The 20,224-nt window shown below is 34.9% G+C and overlaps 1 protein-coding gene across 5 annotated transcripts in view; it reads left to right on the forward strand.

The window, feature by feature from the left end:
* Window positions 1–20,224, forward strand: part of LOC145694949 (uncharacterized) — a 210,110-nt gene that overhangs the window by 100,876 nt on the left and 89,010 nt on the right. For all 5 annotated transcript variants that reach the window (XM_081771742.1, XM_081771743.1, XM_081771745.1 and 2 more), the window contains 2 exons: window positions 8,994–9,083; window positions 13,542–13,631. In XM_081771742.1, coding sequence (XP_081627868.1) covers window positions 8,994–9,083; window positions 13,542–13,631 — 180 coding nt within the window. The remainder of the gene's footprint in view (window positions 1–8,993; window positions 9,084–13,541; window positions 13,632–20,224) is intronic.

A 20,224-nucleotide genomic window follows, 5' to 3' on the forward strand; every position in this document is an offset into this window, starting at 1 on the left:
CACAAATCTTTCGCCATGCATCTTATTTTTATGTATGGGGACAAAAAATCTTCATTAGGTGATAAATCAAGAGAGTGTGGACAATTATTCATTAAATCATCAATCAAGAATTTGGTGCGCTGAGTGGGAACTGGCTTTGTGATGGCGAATAATGATGTGAAGATTGGGTTTATTTTACGCAATTCATTAATGGTATCTGGCGAACAAATTGTATACCACTCAGCATTTACAGTTATTCGATTTTCTAAAGCTATGGTTACCATATGTCCTGTGTAACCGAAGAAACAAATAACCATTTGTTTCGTTTCACTCCTCCAATGAAACAACTTTTGTTGATTTCGTTTCTCTTTGAAACACCCAAATAATGGATTGCTGTTTAGTTTCGGGTTCGTGTGAATTGATCCAAGTTTCCTCCCTGTAAGGATGTAGAACACCAAATTTGACTTATCTCAGTTGAATTCGTTGAGCATTTCATGATACCAGTTCACACAAGCCTATTTTTAAGCTTCGGCCAAGTTGTGTGGCACCCAGTGGCATGGAATTTTTCGTATGCTCAGCTGAGCAAGCAAAATCATACGTATTGCATTCATGTCAATATTAAAGGATGTCTTAATCTAACGATATGTCATGTGCCAATCGTACTCAATCGTTTCACGCACAGCATCAACATTATTGGCAACAACAGATATGGATGGACGATCTTCACGCAAGAAATTTTGCAATCACACTGTAAATTGGAAAACCATTTGCACACAATTCTATTGGATGGTGCTTCATCCTTAAAAACCTAATGAAGCTGCTCAATGTATTGTTTCCGTGTAAAACTAAAATCGAAATCATAAAAAATAATTGCGTGTAAGTGTTCACTATAAATTTATATTTCTCACACAAAACTGCTATTTCAAACTGCTGTGAAAAGTTAACTAATCCGCTTAAAGAAATGAACAATGATAATTTAAACGTAGAAAGATCTATTCTTCCAATAATATACAGGACAAAAAAAAAATAATCTAAAAACACTTCATACAGGACACGTAAGTTTGGCCCTCCACTGTACAACACGTGTTGCGGTTGCCGATCTATTTTGTTTTCAATGTGTCATGTGGACCTTCCTCTTCTGTCAGCAGTAACCAGTTCACCTGTGAGTGTCGTGGTGTTAAAGTGGTGCGGTAAAATGGGCGACCTGACAGACTTCCAAAGAGGCATGATCGTTGGTGCCTGTCTGGTTGAAGCTTCAGTTGCAACAGTGGGGAACATTGTGGGGGTGTCGAAAGGCACTGTGTCCAATGTCACGAGGGCATACACAATTCATGGGCAAACGACGTCTGCGAAGCACAACAGTGGTCGAAAGAATCCTGTCAGATAGGGACCGGAATGCATTAAAACGGATTGTAGCAGCTAAAATGAAGACCACTACAATGAAAATTACGTCTGAACTCAATTCCGGCCTACAGAACCCGGTTTCATCGAAAACAGTGCGATGGGAACTTCATAAAATGAAAAGTCATGGCAGGGCCGCTATCGCCAAACCCCTGGTCACAGCAGTAAATGCGAAGAGGCGTATCCAGTGGTGCAAGGACCACAAGGTGTGGACTCATGAGCAGTGGAAACACGTAATGTGGTCCGATGAATCGACCTTCACCTTGTTTCCAACAACCGGTCGTGTTTACATATGGAGAACACCGTCGCAGGCCTATGATATAGACTGTCTGCTCCCAACTGTAAAGCATGGGGGTGGTTCTGTTACAGTATGGGTAGTGATATCGTGGTTTTCTGCTGGTCTGTAACGGAATATTGTTTATATATATATATATATATATATATATATATATATATATATATATATATATATATATATAAAAAAGGAAAGTGTGGGTTTGTGAACATTTAAATAAAATGAGAGCGTGAGTTAGTTATCAGTTTCACCGCCTGAGGTCTCCTGTGATAGACTATTACTGGTGGACGCAAAGAGATAGTGGTATCTAGCGGTTAAAATGTGAACTTGTTGAACTTACGTGATGCAGCCTAGCTATGAGGCAGGTACATTCGGCCTTATGAATTCGTCATGAATAGAATGGGAGTGTGAGTTGTAATAAGTAAAAAGGGAAATTCTATCTAGTGGATGAGATGTGGTGTTAATAAAAGAACATGATTGGATAATCAAATTGTAAATTATATTGAGTCCATATTGGCATATAGTAATGGGATATCTTTAATCATAATTACTTATTTTTTGTTTCTTTTTTTGTAGTTATCATTAAGAATCTTTGGTTCGATTGGGGGTACCTTATTGCTTATGGCAATATGGGCTACTAGTATAATAAAAGGTGGAAATTCTGGGAATTGGCATTGTATATACCCTTTTTGGAAAAGTAATCATTACGAAATTAAACCTCTAAATTTAGGAATTTCTCTCATGTTCATTAAAATGTATAGAAATAAACACTACATCGAATAATGGACGTTTTTGGTGATATTCAGATTGATGTTATTTCGTTACCGTTTTGATTCTTATCAAGTTTGTTGTTTGTTGAAAAAGGGAAAAATGATGTTATTTGTTGGAAATAAATGTTGGGAGTTGAAACGTCCTTTTTAACATTGAAAGTATTTAGAACCTACGTCCGACACATTTTTTTTTTTTTTTTTTTTTTTTTTTGCAGCAGAATAACCTTGTTGAACCTAGCAAATTTTTCCTCTAGTCTCCTTTTTGAGGCCATACGAGGAAGTAAAAATAAAATATGTTACAAGATTCATAAGGCCGAATGCCGGTTATTGCATGTGTTGGATCGTATCCCGGTAATTATGAGAGTTGGTTCGGATCAATGAAGCGCAGGTTCGGTCCCAAAGGGTAGAAGTAGTTAGCGCAATTAAGGTTCGGTCCCTGGTTAGTGAAAAATTGGTTCGATATCCTATTTGATCAATCTGAATAAGGTCGGTTGTTAGAGACGTAAATGGTACGAATGCATTTCGATTCTTTAATTGTTCGGTGAAAATACTACGTAAAAAAAAAAAAAAAAAAAATATATATATATATATATATATATATTTCAGTAATGGTAAAATACACGATAAATTGGCTTTTCTCTAAAAACCTGTTGTATGGAATATTAGCTCCGGTATGTGTAGTATGTGTAAATGGTTCTACTGTGTTAAAGATTTAATAGATTATAGTGTTGTGTGTTTGTGAAAAGTTTATGACCATTTTCGGCTTTCTAGTTAGAAATTATATGTTTAAACGTAAAATTAAAAATAATAATAATGAATTTTGCGGCTCGTTTTGGTAGACAATACACAGGCTGGTCACCTGTGCGTAACCCACCGGGGGGTAACGAGGTTCCAGTTGCTTCCTTGGTGCAGATTGACGATGTGCCCACCGCAGGAGCCAGGGTGGCCACTCAGAATCAGGATGTTTCAGATTTGTGTGACTTTGCTGGCTGTGTGGTGCCACAAATTCGTCCTTATTTTGGTTTTAATAAACCACCTATCACATGTAACTTTACAAAGATATTTTCTGAAAGTATTTATAAATCAATAGAGATTCAGATTAGTGAACTACCACTTGTGAATGAAAACAGTGGCATTCTTTTATGCCAATTTTTGTTAAAAGTAAATGAAATGATAGAAAGGAAGTTAGCACCTTCTGAAGCGATTTTGGTAGCCTGTTTATGTAAATGTAAAGGTCAAGTGTACGAAGAAATGCAGCGTTTGATTAGTTTAACTACCGATTGGAAATATATTTCTAGGTGTATTTTGGAAAGGTTTATTTCGCCTATTGTTCGTACTGAGTTTTATAATAACAAAATGTTTCGAGTAATGAAAGAGCATGAATCCCTTTTAAATTTTCTCCGTGAAAAAATATCAGTGTTGCAACTGATGGATTTAGAAATGTCAGATTTGGAATTTTGTCATACTGTTTCTAACTTAATCAAACCCGAGATACGGGATTTGTTGCTTTTAACTAGTTTACCTAATACTGTTCATAAGTTTCTTGAGTTTGCCGAAAGCTATGAGATGAATAGGCGGTATGCTACAGATTATCAAAAATTAGCGAAGAATCAATATATTTCGAGTACTGTTATACGTAATGTTACAAAACAAAATCGTAATAGAAGTTCAGGGGCAGGATTAGTTTGTGGTTCATGTGGTAGTAATAATCATTCGTGGATTCGATGTCCTTATAAAAGTAGTAATATACGGGGAGACTATGTATATGAATACTGAAATGGGGAATCAATATTACTTATTGCAAATGTTGGTTTTCATCTGTCGAACTCCTTATCCGGCTGTAATAGACACTGGGTCCACTTTAAATTTGTGTGAACGAAATGTTTTGGAAGAAATACGTAAAAAATGTCGACCAAAAATTAAGTCTGTAAATTATTCCGTCACCGTTTTGGATAATGAATCTGTGGATATTAAAGAAATGGTAGAATTGAGATTTTTTGTGAATAATTTTTGCTTCAGCGGCTGGTTTGGAGTCATAGAACATCCGAATTTGAAACTCTTATTAGGAATTTCATTTTTAAATGATAACTTTGCTCATATTGATGTACGTAATAGAACTTTATTTTTCGAAAAAACTTAATAAGGAAGTGAAATTAACCGAATTTACTCATGATGATTCTCTCCCCTCGGACATAATTGTTGATTATCCTTCTAGTTTAGTGCATTCTAGTGCCATTTCTAGTGGGGTTAGTGGACAGAATATAAATACAGGGTGTCACACAAGAGTTCGCGAAACACCCGCCTCGTTTAAGACATCATTTTATCGTTCTCCTAGTACAGATTTACGATGTGCGGGTCAGCTAGGTTATTCACCTTCTGCCGTACGTGAACGCCAATTTGAACGTGATCATCAGAGCTTGGAGTCCAGTGGCGGCGAGAGCAATTTTAATGGGATTAGGCCTATTAGTCTGCGTACCACACCCATGCAGCGTAGATCGTCTGTGGCGGCGTGTCATGGAAGAGGACTACGTCAGTCATCTAGGAACTTCAATAATCGTAGTAGATCAGCAGTACATTTTCGTCAAGGGTCTTCTGTAGTCGAAAACAATCCTGATTTATCTAGTTCGTCTACTGTATCTCATTCTGTGAGTAATAGATGTCCGTCGGATCTTCAGTGTGGTCAGCGTCCAACAATAATACCTAGAGGCCAAGGAGCTTCAGTGGCGGCGTGTAATCAACTGTAAAGCATGGTGGTGGTTCTGTTACAGTATGGGCAGTGATATCGTGGTTTTCTGCAGGTCCCATCATAGCCCGGCATGGAATGATGAATGCTAAGTCGTATGAGGCCATTTTGGGGGACCAGGTTCTACCCATTGCTCAAATATTGTTCCCTGGTGGTGATGGCATCTACCAAGATGATTTGGCACCTTGTCACGCTGCAAAAACGGTGAAATCATGGTTTGAGGAGCATGACCAGGAGTTATCACACCTCCCCTGGATCCCACAATCAGCAGATCTGAACATCATTGAGCTATTGTGGTCTGAGTTAGAAAAGCGTGTTCGGTCTCATTACCCTCCACCAGCATCCCTTAAGGAACTGGAGCATGTTTTGGAGGAACAATGGTACAAAATTCCACACACCACGATTCAGGAGCTGTATACGTCCATTTCACGTCGGATCCAAGCTGTTTTGGACGCAAAGGGAGGCCCCACACCATACTAGGTATGATTTTCACACTTTTGCAAACGTTTTAATTTTTTTGTCCAACCCTGTATATATATAGTTAGTGAGGTGAGTGAGCGTGCCTGCCTGCCTTGCACGAAAAAGGAAAACCATCGCATCGACAATCACCGCACAAGTGAATACATATCTCACAGAATTGTGGTTTTGTGCACAAAAACGGTCCGTCGATACCGGTATAAGTCGAACATCCATGGCAGGGTTTTTATACCGAAGCCTTCTCTCAGTAGCACAAATGCCGCATTCCTGGTTCAGTGGTGCCACAAGCATGAAACTTGGACGGTGAATGACCTAAAATGTGTTATATTCTCGGATGAGTCCAGCTACACTGTTTTCCAAACAACAAGGAGGGTAGTCATCTGAAGAAGCCCCTCAAATGCATACAACCAGACTGCTTTGTATCCATAGTCAAACAGGGAGGCAGATCCGCAATGGTATGGGGTGCAATATTGTGGCAGACTTCGGGCTCACTAATTGTTGTAGAGGGTCGTGTCACTGCCAAGGACTATAGGATCGTTCTGGAGAACAATTTACACCCTATGGTTCGAATAGCCTTCCAGTGTTCCAGGGTGATAACTGCCTCATACACACTGCTAAACTTGTCACAGATGGTTCGATGAGCATGGCAGTGTGGTTAAACATCTCAATCGCAGGATCACAATATTATTAAGCGTGTATGAGGTTTGTTAGAGGATCGGGTGCGGAAGCATTTGCCTCCACCACATGCACGTGCTGAACTTGTCACTGTGCTTCAAGAGAAATAGTTGAAAATTCCTGTGCAAACGGCGCATGACCTCTTATCAATCCTTCCCAAGTCATACTGCTGTACTGACCGCCAAAGGCGCTCCAACTGCTTATTAAATACAATTTGTGGTTTTCTATCAGATGTTTGTCCACAACCTGTATGTTTACACCGTTTTAAGAGAAATGTATAATAGTAGTAAAAATCACATAACCCATTATCACCATCGCTTGGAAGTGAAATTTCTCCCAACTTGGCTTACCTATATTCTAGAGTCTAATCAGAAGATTTGTACAGTATTCCAAATATCCAAATCCAATGATATTGAAAATCTGGTAAAAGGACAGAAGCATTCAAATTAATCGATCTCTTGCTTGTTCCATAGTCTTAAGAGCTTATAGTAGTCTCTTCCCTATAAAAGTCAAATTGAGGAAAATTTTGTTACATCCTGTTTTTCTTTCTTTTTTTTTCACTAGTAATGATATTTTTTCTTCTGGTTTTTGTTGTAAGTGAAATGGTTAAGTTGTTCGTGTCTTGTAAACAATACTTTCATGTATACATATTTTAATCATACTGTGTCTGGAACTCATTTGAATTTATTTCCACTAACCTTATATCATTTCATGTCAAGTTCATATTGCTAGATAGCAAGAAACTGGATGAGACATTTAAATACTATCTTTAGTTTTTTCTCAGTTGCACATTGTAAAGTGAAATGAGATTTTCCCTGTTTCAGACCCTGTAAGTTCTGAAAGAAACAGATAGTTTTCCTCCAAATCATATTGAATTACGTGATCTTCATAAAAATAAGCTAGTTGTAATTACTTTTAATATAAGGTAGATAGAACTGAAATAATGAAAATGAGTGATGTCTTCATGATTTTAAATTACTATATCTCGCATGAATAATTGCATAATGTATACGGTTACATAAAAGAGACTTACTCATCAACGTACAGGTCTTACCACTGTAGCTAGAAATCAGAAGTTTGGACAGCAAACTCTTGTCACGGAATAAGCAAAGGATAAGAAAGGATTTTTTGAAGTGTGTATTTGAAAGAAAGTAAAGAGGTTACCGTTTATGCCAACAATAAGTTATCTCACTAATCCTTGAAGTTAGGGAGAAAAAAACTTGGCATATAAATTCTTCATAAAAAAAAAATAACTGAAATGTCTTCCAATGTTTTCAATAATTAATTCCACTCTCAGCGGGGAAAGATATGCAGGTTTTGTAATATTAAAATTTCCGATTCTGTATTCAAAAAGTGCATTAGCTTAAGTTAGCAAACACTGAAGCTAATAGGCGTAAAATTTGCTACATAAGGAGATGTAAAATTTGATATATATAAAATCTTCATTAAAAATGAACGAACAAGTATTGGAGCGTTTTCATATATACACCCATAAAGGAGAAAAGGATGAAAACTAAAATATTCAAATTTGTGGTTTTGTATTCTTCAAATTGTATTCTTCCCATGCGAACAACGAACACTTCTGCTAGTATTCTAAAATCTCTCAAGAGAAATATTTATTTTATACTGTATTGTACGTATTGGGGTGCAGAATTTACAAAATCATATGTATTTATTTTTTAAAATTATTTTTACTAATCAAGGTCATGATATTTTATGAAATTTAATTCAAAAAAACTCTTAATGTGGCTGAAAGTAACCCACGACGAGACTTTTGTCTCTCTTGTTTTTCACTCCTTACGTTTTTGAAAACAAGGTTAAATCTTGAAAGCTAAACGTCTATATTTAGTTATATTAAGGAATGAGAGGCACAATAGATTTTACCTACCATTTCCTCTATAGGTGCGAATTCAATGATACTCAATGAGTGAAAAAAGCGTAAGATTGGACCTGGACTCGAACCCCAGATCTTCAGTGTACCGTGTCAATGCGTTAATCTCTCTGCTACCTAATCCGCTTCCTGAGCAGCATACGCTCTTTCACTTGAAGTAAGTGTTATTTCAGTCAGACCACGTGCTTTGTACTACAACTTCCTGTTGTGCTTGGATGAAACGGTTTTCACATTCAGAATACCTTTGACGGTTGTATTATTATATTAACGAATGGAGGAAACAATCGATTTTAACACACCCATTCCTCTATAGGTGCGAATCCAATGATACACAAATTCTATAAAATCAGGGATACAATGAATTCATTGAATTTGTTTCGCACCTGTAAAGGAAGTGATGTGTTAAAATCAATTCGTTAATATAATGATGATACAACCGTCAGGGGTGTTCGAATGTGGAAATTGAATTGTCCAAGCACAACAGGAAGTTGTGGTACGAAACATGTGGTCTGAGTGAAAGAACACCAACTTCAAGAGTAAAAGAGCGTATGTCTGTTTAGAAAGCGGATAGAATAACATAGTGGTTAACGCATGGATACGGTATGCCAAAGATACCGGGTTCGAGTCCCGGTCTGGTCATGAACGTTTTCACTATTTGTGTGTCATTGTGTAGTCTATATTTAGATTTTTCGTAGTTCTATTTTTTTAAAGTCTCAAATATTTTATGCAAAATATACTGAATCTGAGAACTTTTATTTTAAGGTAAGAGTGATAATTGCAACAACATTGAGATGGAAAAGGTCGTTGATCCTTCTGTTTCACTGGATCGACGAAAGGAAGAAGTTCTAACAGGTACTAACATATCTTATGTTGTGCATTATGTTGTTTGATAGGAAAATTGTATTCTATGTACATTTTCCGTGTAATCTTCACTAGTAATAACGATATTTGTCTGAAGGTATAATTTGACTCCTGTTCGTATAATTTATTAAAAAAAAAAAAATTAAGATGTTGACTCACAAGTTATTTAGTGCGTCTCAAATGTACTGTAAATGTACTAAACTGTTGTCCTACTCGTTAGCGAGGATACTCACATAAAACTCACTCCTCAAAATGTCATCGTGCACATTGTGTGTGTGCCCCGTTGAAAATTGATACGGTTAAAATACTTGGTAATGTAGCCGGAGCGTGTGACATAGTCCTGTAATCCAACTCTCTTGGGGTCGAGATAGTGTAATGGGGTACTGCTTATACTGCGATGGTTGATCTTAGATGATGGTATGTCAAACCTCCAACTGCAATGGATTAAAACCCCGATCACGGTTTGAAGACCGTGTTAATAAAAGCCCCCCCCCCCCCCTCTCTCCTTTATAATCTTGGTGTTGCATAAAGATGCAAATACCACAAACTCTGATTTAAAGCCCTTGTAGTGGAATATATCTTTTTTGGACTATTTTTTCTTGCTACTGCTATATAACTTATTAGTGAAGACAAATGTAGCGAGAAGGTTGTTTGGTGAATTGTGCTGGCCATCAAAAAACACTTTGTAGGATTGCTGCTAGCTGTTTTGTTTTTCTTTCTTTAGAGCTTATAGAGATTATAACATCACAACAACAGGAACTACAAGAAGAATTAAGAAATATCATAGATTTACAATTGAACAATATTTACAATCTTAACACCGTTTTAAAAAATCAAGAATTCAAGATTAAAATATTCATAAGAACAAAGAGGTTTCAAAAGATTAAAAAAAAAAAAAAAAAAAAAAAAGTAGCCTTACCTTCATGAATCAGTCTAACATTCAGATTGCAGAAAATAGCACAAAAAATATTTCATTGTTTTTATAAAAATCTGAGGTAAATTTTAAGAAAAATTATGTGGGTATAAAAATTATTTTGTTGATAAATTGGGTTATTCTGGAGTATTCCAATCAAATTGTGAATGTCTAAATATTATAGAAATGACAAAAATGGAACACTGAAGCTAGAATTAAGAAACATATCTAAAGTTCAAGAATGAAGACGCCACTCTGTCGGGTCATTCAAACACCTGAATTCATCAGGACACAAATATAAAAGAGAGAAAAAATTTACATAGATCGACATCTCAATTGAAAGGAATGTAATTGAATCAACAGAACGAAAATGCAGGTCTGTATCTTTACAAAGAGAACTTGAATAGGCAATGGGATTGCATAATAAATAATAAGTTTTAACAATCAAACAATAATTATTTATTCAATAAGTGATATACTAATTACATACATACATAAAATTAACTCCGTTGGTCAAATGAAAACAATACGCTTCACAGAAGCAAACAAGATGTTCCATAGCAAACAGTGAAACTTACAAAATTTTTGGTTACTTCCTGAAACTTCAATAGAACACAAGGAGGCTTGGTAACGAAAACAAAAGAAATAGTGTCACTAATTCAGCAGACGACAGTTGCATGCAAGATTTCTACAGAGGTTCTATGCAGGGTGGATTGATTTAAAGCACGATTTTAATCAAGATTTTAATCACTTGATTTTTTTAAATAAAAATCGTTGATTTAAATCAAATTCCGAAATGAATTTCTTGAAAGTGAAAATAAGTGAAATCCCGTTGCTGTTTTGATATTTGCATTATGAAAGATAATAATCATAATACAATGAGTCTCAAATGTATGTACAGCACAGTACGAAAACGAGTGTCATGCAGAGGATGATTAGGAAAAATCCCGTTTTGAAGGGGTAACAGCAGAATCCTGCTTTCTTCTCTTCGTAACATAGGGTTTTTAAATTGTTAATTATTCCAATGGGGAAATCACCATCGACATTTAAGGCGAAAATTCTTTTGTGTGCGCGTCTCGGTTTGTTCCCAGATAATAGGAGCGTATTTAGAGATGTCCGATCCCCTCTCCGAAACTTAAAAATTTCTTAGATTTGATAACTTCAGGCGAAATATACGTATTTTATATGTATTTTGTGCCGCAAGCTAGTTCCGATTTATTAAAAACATGACCCTGCCGAATATCAGTAACTTTTGTGAAAAAAAAAATGTCATGTTGATAAGCGTTGCTGTACTTTTTCCTTACTGCTTAAAAAATATATTTTGGGGTTGAAATAGGTTAACGATTGGGGATTAATTCAAAATTCAATCCTAATACTTCACTTAAATGACATAATTAACATTTAATACTAATACTTAGTGTTTTTTCTTCAGTTCGCAACTTGTATTACACGAGGAAAAAGATTTGATTTAAATAAAAAAAACATGATTGTTTTCTATGTAATTATTTCACAGGAAATGTAAGATATTGAATGCTTCGTGATTTCTTGACGAAATTAGAACTCTTGCAAGTTTAATCCACCAAATTGGGTTAATTATTTCTAAAGTATATTTACAAAGCGGTTTTCGTTGCGCAGCACAAGTGTACATAAACAGATTCTACATTACGTTCAAAAATTTTACGTTTTTGTGCACTTCCTTGACACGAAGTTTAAGTGTTCAAATGGTAATTTAAGAAGTTTATTTTTTAAGTTTTATGATTATAGGAGCAACTTTGCAAAGTGCTTTTCAGTGGTCAGCACAATTCTTCAAAACTAGTCGTGCATTTACATTTGTCTTCAAGAATAAATTCTAATACAAAATGTCTAAAGTAGCTAGAAAAAAATCGTTCCAAAAAAGAATATTTCGAAAATAATGAATTTACATTAACAAGTGTTCTTCTTTCATCATTTTTCCATTGAGCACTCGCAAAAATTAAAATATGACATTCTGAGACGGGATAAGAGTTCCATGTGAATTATCCTGAGCTGCCAAGGAAAGCGACATTGATTGGTGAAACTGTTATATATATTTACAGTATATTTTGGACGCCGTAAATGAACAGTGAATGAATACTTATTTCTAAAAAAAAGTTATAGTAATATTGCTAAATTTCAGTCCTATTACAAAGCCAGAATCACGGATTCCTATAAATGTTTTATTTGTGTGGCGTATACTCCAATATTTAGTCTAGTCGAAGATGTTCTTTCCTATAAAAGTCAATGTTTAATCACTGAAAATAGCTCCATTTAAGGTTGAGAACTGAAAATAGCTTCATTATGACATTTTTTTACGTAACTTGTTCCTCGTAAGTCATTACTAGAAATATTAAAGGTAAGTAGTATATTCAATATTGACTAATAAATCTTGAAATAATATGTTTACTTTATAATGTGTTTTACGTATTGCGGTGCAGAATTTACAAAATTCATATGTATTGATTTCTGTTTATTTTTTAAATTATTTTTACTGATCAAGGTCGTAATATTTTATTAAATTCAATTCAAGTAAAACTTTTAATGTGGTTGAAAGTGACCCACCACGAAACTTTTGTCTCTAATAAGGTTTTTTTTCACTCCTTACATTTTTGAGAACAAAGTACTTAGACTTGGAAGCTAAAGCTAAACGTCTGTATTTAGTTTTATTAAAGAATGAGGGGAAACAATCGATTGTAATATAGCAATTCCTCTATAGGTGCGAATTCAATGATACACAAAGAGTGAAAATTTGCATAATTGGATCGGGACTCAAACCTGGGATCTTCCGCGTACTGTGACGATGCATTAATCACAGTGCTACCCAATCCGCGTCTTGAGCAGACATACACATTCTCACTCTTGAAGTAGGTGCTCTTTCACTCAGATCATTTGTACCACAACTTCCTGTTGTACTTGGACAAACTTGATATCCATATTCAGAACACTTCTGACTGTTGTATTATCATTATATTAACGAATAGAGGAAACAACCAATTTTATTGATGTGAATTCAGTGATGCAGAAATTCAATAAATTCAGTGATATATAAATTCATTGAATTTGTGTCTCACCTATAAAGGAATTAGTAAGTGAAAATGAATGTGAATTCAATGATACATAAATTAATTTGTGTCGTACCTATAGAGAATCTGGTGTGTTAAAATCATTTCCTTCATTCGTTAATATAATGATAATACAACCATCATAAGTGTTCGAATGTAAAAATACGATTTTCCAAGCACAACACAAAGTTGTGGTGCAAACCATGTGTTCTGAGTGAAAGAACACAGATTTCAAAAGTGAGAGAGCATATGGTTGTTCAGGAAGCGGATTGGGTAGCATAGTGGTTAATGCATCGGCACGGTACGCCGAAGATTCTGGGTTCGAGTCCCGGTCCAATCATGCATTTTTTTACTCTTTGTGAATCATTGTGTATTGTCTATATTTAGGTATTTTCTAGCTTTTTTTAACTCTCAAATATTTTATGCAAATGTACTGAACCTGACAATTTTTGTTTTAAGATAAGAATGATAAGTGCAGGAGCATTGGAATGGAAAATGTCGTTGATCCGTCTATTTCACTGTATCGACGAATGGAAGAAGTTCTAACAGGTACTAACATACCATATGTTGTGCATTATACTCTTACGCAAGAAAATTGTATTTTTTTTTTCTTATTTTCCATGTAATCTTTACTAGTAGTAATGACATTTGTCTGAAGGTATAATTTTACGCATGTGTATATAATTTGTGAAAGAAAGAAAGATGTTGACTCACCCATTATTTAGTGCATTTAAAATGTGGTGTAAATGTACTAAACTATCTCAGCGATTAATGCTGCCTTGCTCTTTAGCGAGGATATTTGCATGAAACTCACTCCTCAAAATGTCATCTTACACATTTCTTGTGTCCCGAGTTCAAAAATGATAAAATACTTGCTAATGTAGTTGAAGCACCTGACATAGTTCTGTGATTCTGTTCTCTTGGAGTGGGAATAGTGTAATGAGGTACTGTCTATACTGCAAAGGTTGATCTTAACTGATGGTATGTGAAACCTTCAACTGCAACCTATTAAATTCCCGATCACGGTTTGGAGACCGTGTTAATAACCTTCCCCCTCCCTCTCTCCTTTATAATCTTGGTATTGCATAAAGACGCAAATACTACAAACTCTAACTTTCTGATTTAAATGCGTTGTACTCTCGAAGAAATAGATATTTTCCATCTCCAGAAGTACTAGTTGTAGTTTGTGTTTTTGTCTTCCAGCTAGGCTATATACAAGGAACTGTCTGAACCTTTTGTATCCCTTCCTATCTACCCCTAGCTGTGTTTTCATTTTTTTTTTTTTTTCATGTTTTACATTGGATTTGTCATACTGCGTTATTAAAGATTCGCCTTCTTCAAGTTGTTATTAAGTATGTTAACACGAGAAAAAAATATATTTAGTTAACGAATGATAGGAAGTAATAAAGCCACTCTTTTCTCGTATGACTGAAGACGTGGGTGCTTTCAAGTTTCGTATTTTGATACTTCTGGATGCAGATCTCGTTGAATACTTTGATTTGTTTTTCTCTAAATTGTCTGTCTTTCTTATTCACATAAGGCAAATAATAATGTTAACTGAAGTTAGGTTATTGACCATCAGTTAATCAGCCGGAATTTATGTTGTTTCCTTTTCACTATGTCAAGGAAAAAGCATCTCATACTTACGAAGAAAATCGACCTTTAGCAGCTTTCACTGCATTTGCTAGGGAGTTAATATTAAACTGACTACAGTTCTCGCTTTGGAAGAGAAAGAGTAATCTTCGACTCAAGGCGACAAGTCATGTTCGGATCTCACTACAAACTATAGATCTATGTCTCATATAGTCATTGAAATGTGTGGACTAAATAGATAAACGCTATTCATCGGAATATGATGGCCTAAAAGCTTTCAAACTTACAATTTACTCGTAATTAAAAAGATTAACTCTATGTATAACTATCACATTTCGTTGTAGTAAGGGGGAACAAGAAAAATAAAATACAAATGCAAAGTCCACAATGTAAACAGAGAACTATTTTCAGAACACTAAAGATGATCTACGATCTCATATATAGACAATCGTCTATGTGCACTTGCTACGGATAATTGTAATAGTTATCATTCAACAGGAGCATAGCCCGAACATTGAGTTATGTTGATAGATTATCTCTTTCTTTCTTTTGGGGGCATGATTCCTCAGTGTAGTCCTCATAGCAGAACATGCCGCGTTCTGCGATATGATTGCAGAAAATTTGCCGCGCTCTGTGCAGAAAAATTACCAGAGGAAAAAAAAAAAAAAAAAAAATTAGCAAGCAGAAAAGTATAAAAACAAGCCTCTATGTGTAGACATCTTAAATGCACGCACAACTCGCATAAATATAGTTTGAACTGTTTTTTAGGTTGCGTAAATTGTATTTTTAACAATCACAAGTGTTTCTTCTGCAGAATTCCTGCAGAAAATTTTTGACTTTCAAAAGCTCATCGCAGAAAGACAAAAAAAGTTCTGACATCGGGGTGGTAGTACACATGCCGCTGGTGCCTGGAGTCTCTGGTTTTATCGCCAGCCAGGTAAGTTTGTGGTGAACAACATCGTGTCCATGGGGTTTCTCGGGATCCGTGAGGACTCCCGTTTCATCTGACATTCTCATTTCAATCATCATTCACTTACCTAAATCATCCATTTCCCTTAGCATAAAGGGCATAACGTAGTACATTAATCTGAAAGGTTTCATTTGTCTTTCTCTTAGTGTACCATATATATATATTGTGGCACTACTCGTTTTTCAATAGTTAATAATTAAGTATAATTTCAATTTTATTTTTAATCAATGTTCATGTTGCAAGGATCGCATATTATAAAACATTAAGGTTAAGGTAATTAAGTGTTACGAATCTGATATAATGCAAGCTGCAGAATGTTATTATTCAAGAGTCAGCATAATGTTGTAAATAGAATGTTAATAAAATGTCTTCGTTGAGAGTCTGGCAATGCAGGAAGGTAATGCAGACAATGCGTCAATCCGTGCATTAGCCAAATTCTGTACATTGTAAAAAGAGAAACTGTAAGCTTTCACACATTTCACAAAATCACGGATATGAGGAAATTGCTTAGAATCGAGAAATCAGAGTGTGTCGAGAGTTGCAGTTTTTGAGTCTTGACACATGGAAAGAATTTGTTTTTCCACGTGAAAAGGGGTCGCACGTGCCGTCCAGCAGACGACAGGAGTTGGACCAGGTTGAACAAAACTGGAGGACAAGAGAGCTTCAGGATCAGTTCCAAGGAGATCAATCTGGAGTATCAGTCCCGGAGAGAGTCTTGAAACAGCTTTTAGAATCGGCTACAAGTAATTGTTAGTAGTCTCCATAATTAAGTCTTTGAGAGTTGAGTCAAAGATAGCCGGACAGTCAAATGACAGTCAACGGACAGTCATCATAGAATACGTTATTCGATCCACGTAGAACGTCGAGTCAACATAAGCATTTGGGAGAATTCCATAACTCAATGCTCGTCCACACCAACCAGTAATTGGGAGCGTCAACTTGGAGGATCTACATCCAACACCGAGGTCATCATTGGAGCATCATCAGAACCATCAGGTATGTGTTACTCCTACTCAGGGCTCAAAGGCTCAATACTCGATCATAGCAATACTCGTCTGGCAAATATTCCAATTATCCGTCATTAACGTATCACAAACGCTTGCAGTCATAAAATCTTATTTATGGGAAATATAGTTGTTATTAATCAAATGAAGTTAATGTTTTCTTATTTGGAGTAATCCCCATTTGGTAAACCTCTCGCATATGAATATTAAATCATTCCCACTCATTCTAGATGGTGAGTGGAAGGAACTCAGTTTCACTCTAAAAAGCATCCCCAAATCAGGCACAGAGTGACTGGGTTGTCATGGTGCAGATGCGTTGGGTTTGATCCTAGTTTAGAGTAACTCTCGCAGAATAGTACATAGCATGGTGGAGTATGCTATGGGTTTCGATCACAGTAAATAATAATGTCATGGTTTGAGATGCTGGTTTTAAGATCTTAGGAGATGCTGTGTTTCGATCATAGTAAATTAAAGTACCTCCCATCCCACCCATTCATGTTGAAGATAATTCCTACCGAGCTACACTTAGGAATGTTATGAGAAGTACAATAGTTATTATTTTTTTTTAAGCCCACGTGACTACTTAAGTTTATAGTACAGTGATGAGTGAGTACCAGTCACGAGTTCGATTCTCGGCTGAGTTATAGTGATGTGTTCTACTGATATTTTTAGTATAACGAATAACGTTCAAAGAACACAGTAATTTTTATGGTGGTGTGGTCTACAATATTCAAGTATTTTATGACATATTTTAGTGATAATTTAATACATCATTATAGTAAGTAAAATAATAATAAACGTAGTGAAATATTTTGTAACAAATTCATGAATGCGTAGAGCGAGAGAGCGGAGTGAATCCTGCATAGCGAACGCAAGATTATCGCGCAAGCCACTAGAGACGAATGTTGCCGATCGGAGACGACGGTACACGAACGCTCAGTGTATGAGAGTAACTGTTTTAATTCTTCGCTCTGACTCAAGGCTGAACGGAGAGCAGAAAATAATAATAAAATCACACCAGTTATTTTGCGCTAGAGTAATAACAACTTATAGTAGACTTAAAATTAGTCAATCCATTCCTGAGTTAATAGTTAATTGCGAGTAGTAGTATTACGAACATAAAATGTTATCTATGAAGAACAACCATAGGGTTCATTATCCCGTGCTAAAGGATAATGGTAAGCCCGCTACAATGTTTAGTAAATCCAGATATTACTATCTAGATTTGGGAGTTCTCAAACATTTTGTAGAGTATAGTCCTACCTATAATGAAAATAAAGAACAAACGTTCAGGAGTAACGTACTTGGGTTAAGGTATAAGAACTATTATTTAATACAATTTCACGAGAAAGATTTTAGTTTAGATGACTTAGTGGATTTAGGATTTAAAAGGCATTTTATGTCTGTATTAACTGGAATAGCAGAAACTAATACTTTAGTACGTAGTTCCGTATTCTTTGCGATCAAAGATGAACAATTGAAGTACAAGATATGTGCTTTGTTCAGTTCTGGAGCTAGCCAGGAGTTAGTTAACGAATGGCTAAACCGTTTCAGAAACAGGTTTGAATGTACTCAAGCAGTAAAGATTTCAGACTTCATAACTACGTTGTCGCAGTTCGAAAAACAAGCTAAAATTGTGATAGCTAGCGATAAATCAGTGTTAGATTTAGTGGCTTTTGCTTCATTGTTCAAACAAAGAACGCCATGGTTATCTGGTTAAAGATGATGACGTAAAATAAGAAAGTTGTACAGAGTATATTATTATTAGTTATATATATACATAGGGTAAGAATAGGAATATTAGTAATTATCAATATTTTCTTTTAAGTGATTATTTAGGTTAATGATTTAGTTGTAGAAAGTGAGTAATTTGTTTTGGTAATAGGAAATACGCGTATATGTTAATTTGTAGTAGTGTTATTATTAGCGATAAAGAAGTAGAAATCTGACTATCTATTTTATTAACGAATTATGTCTTTAAGACATATAGTGATTAATTAGTGACGTAATGAATAGATTAAAAGTAGGAAAGACTATGGAGAAAAAAAAAGAAAATGAATATATGAATGATTTTGTAATTAGTTTGTTTTAGGAAAAGTAGATTTAAGAAGGCAAGAATGAAGAGAAAAAATATAGGAAAATGAATGATGCGATTGAAATAGATGTAAGCTAGACGTATAAGTTAAAATTAGAAACCCTGAAAATTAGGCGAACCTTTCATTAGGGGAAACTAATTAGGAAGGAAATCCCATTCTCTTCGAGTTGAATTGGGCGATTACCAAACTTCGATGAGAATATTTTATTTATCAAGTCACATAAGTCTTCCGTGATTGTTGAAAAGAGACATAGGTGTTGACTCGTACATCACGCGAAAAGCAGTGCATTTTTTTTTTTTTTTTTTTTGTGGAGATATCCTTAATTTTTAGCAAATCCCTTAGTGTTAATTAAAATTAAGTAGTGTTAAATTAGTAAGTAGATAATTCTGTATCCTTGCGTGTAGGAATAGGATAGTCAGAATAATTATAGATGTTAGGAGAGCATCTGGAATAGGTAAGAGTAGAATATGTTGATATTCTAGCGGTTATAATATAAGAAGTAAGTCTAGTTTAATCATTTCATTTGTATTGGTTTGAAAGAAAGAGGAAAAGAGTTTGCTAGTTGGAATGTGAGTAGCGAGAAGAAGGAAATTTTAGTAGTAAAAATAGATTCTAGAGAAGTAGACAAGTGAACATACGATAGACGTAAAAATAAGTAAACAAAGATAGATAACATAGACATAAATAAATAATAAATGTGAAGATGGAGAAGACGAGTGTTTTAATAAATAGTAAATAAAGAATTATTAATAAATAAGAATAGAAGAATATTAATAAATAGTGAATATTGAATATATATATAGAAGATAAATTGCATGCATCGTCAAAGGATATTTATAGAAATAAATGCATATTAAGCGCTAGAGTACTCAGATAATAAGTATATGAATAGGATATAGTAGAATTAAGCGCTAGAGAATAGAAATAAGAAAATGTTTTCGGGGACAAGCAGATGTTGTTTTCCTGCAGAGAGTTGCCCTGAACAGTTATAGTACGTTTCGAGTTGGACAAGTGAAGCAGTTATAATACTCACTTCGAGGTATTCCTTCTCACAGTTATAGGCCCTGTCGGCATTATTTAATAATTTAATACGTTAATAATTTAATATAGCAATAAGAATAATAATAAGTATAGAGAATATTAATCTAATAAATGAATAGATGAGTAATAATGTAATAATTAATAATGAAATAATAATAAATATTTTTGACCTAATGACATTGTTGTGGGAATGGCCACCCAGGACGGAGTAGTTAGGCAATGATTAAATAAATAATAATAAATAAATACGAAGTCTATGGTTATAAATCTATCGAATAGATCAACGGTTACGTCTACAATTTTGGAAATGAAAGAAAAAAACAACGTCACGAAGCTTTTTTTAAATTAATTTGAGTATAGAGAAGAATCGAAATTTTTGAAAAAAAAAAGTCAGATTTTTAAAAACATGTAGATAGTTAATAGTAAATGTGGTAGCTG

The sequence above is a fragment of the Thermobia domestica genome, chromosome 9 (genome assembly GCF_964235325.1).
Source record: "Thermobia domestica chromosome 9, izTheDome1.hap1.1, whole genome shotgun sequence".
NCBI classification, from domain to species: Eukaryota; Metazoa; Arthropoda; class Insecta; order Zygentoma; family Lepismatidae; genus Thermobia; species Thermobia domestica.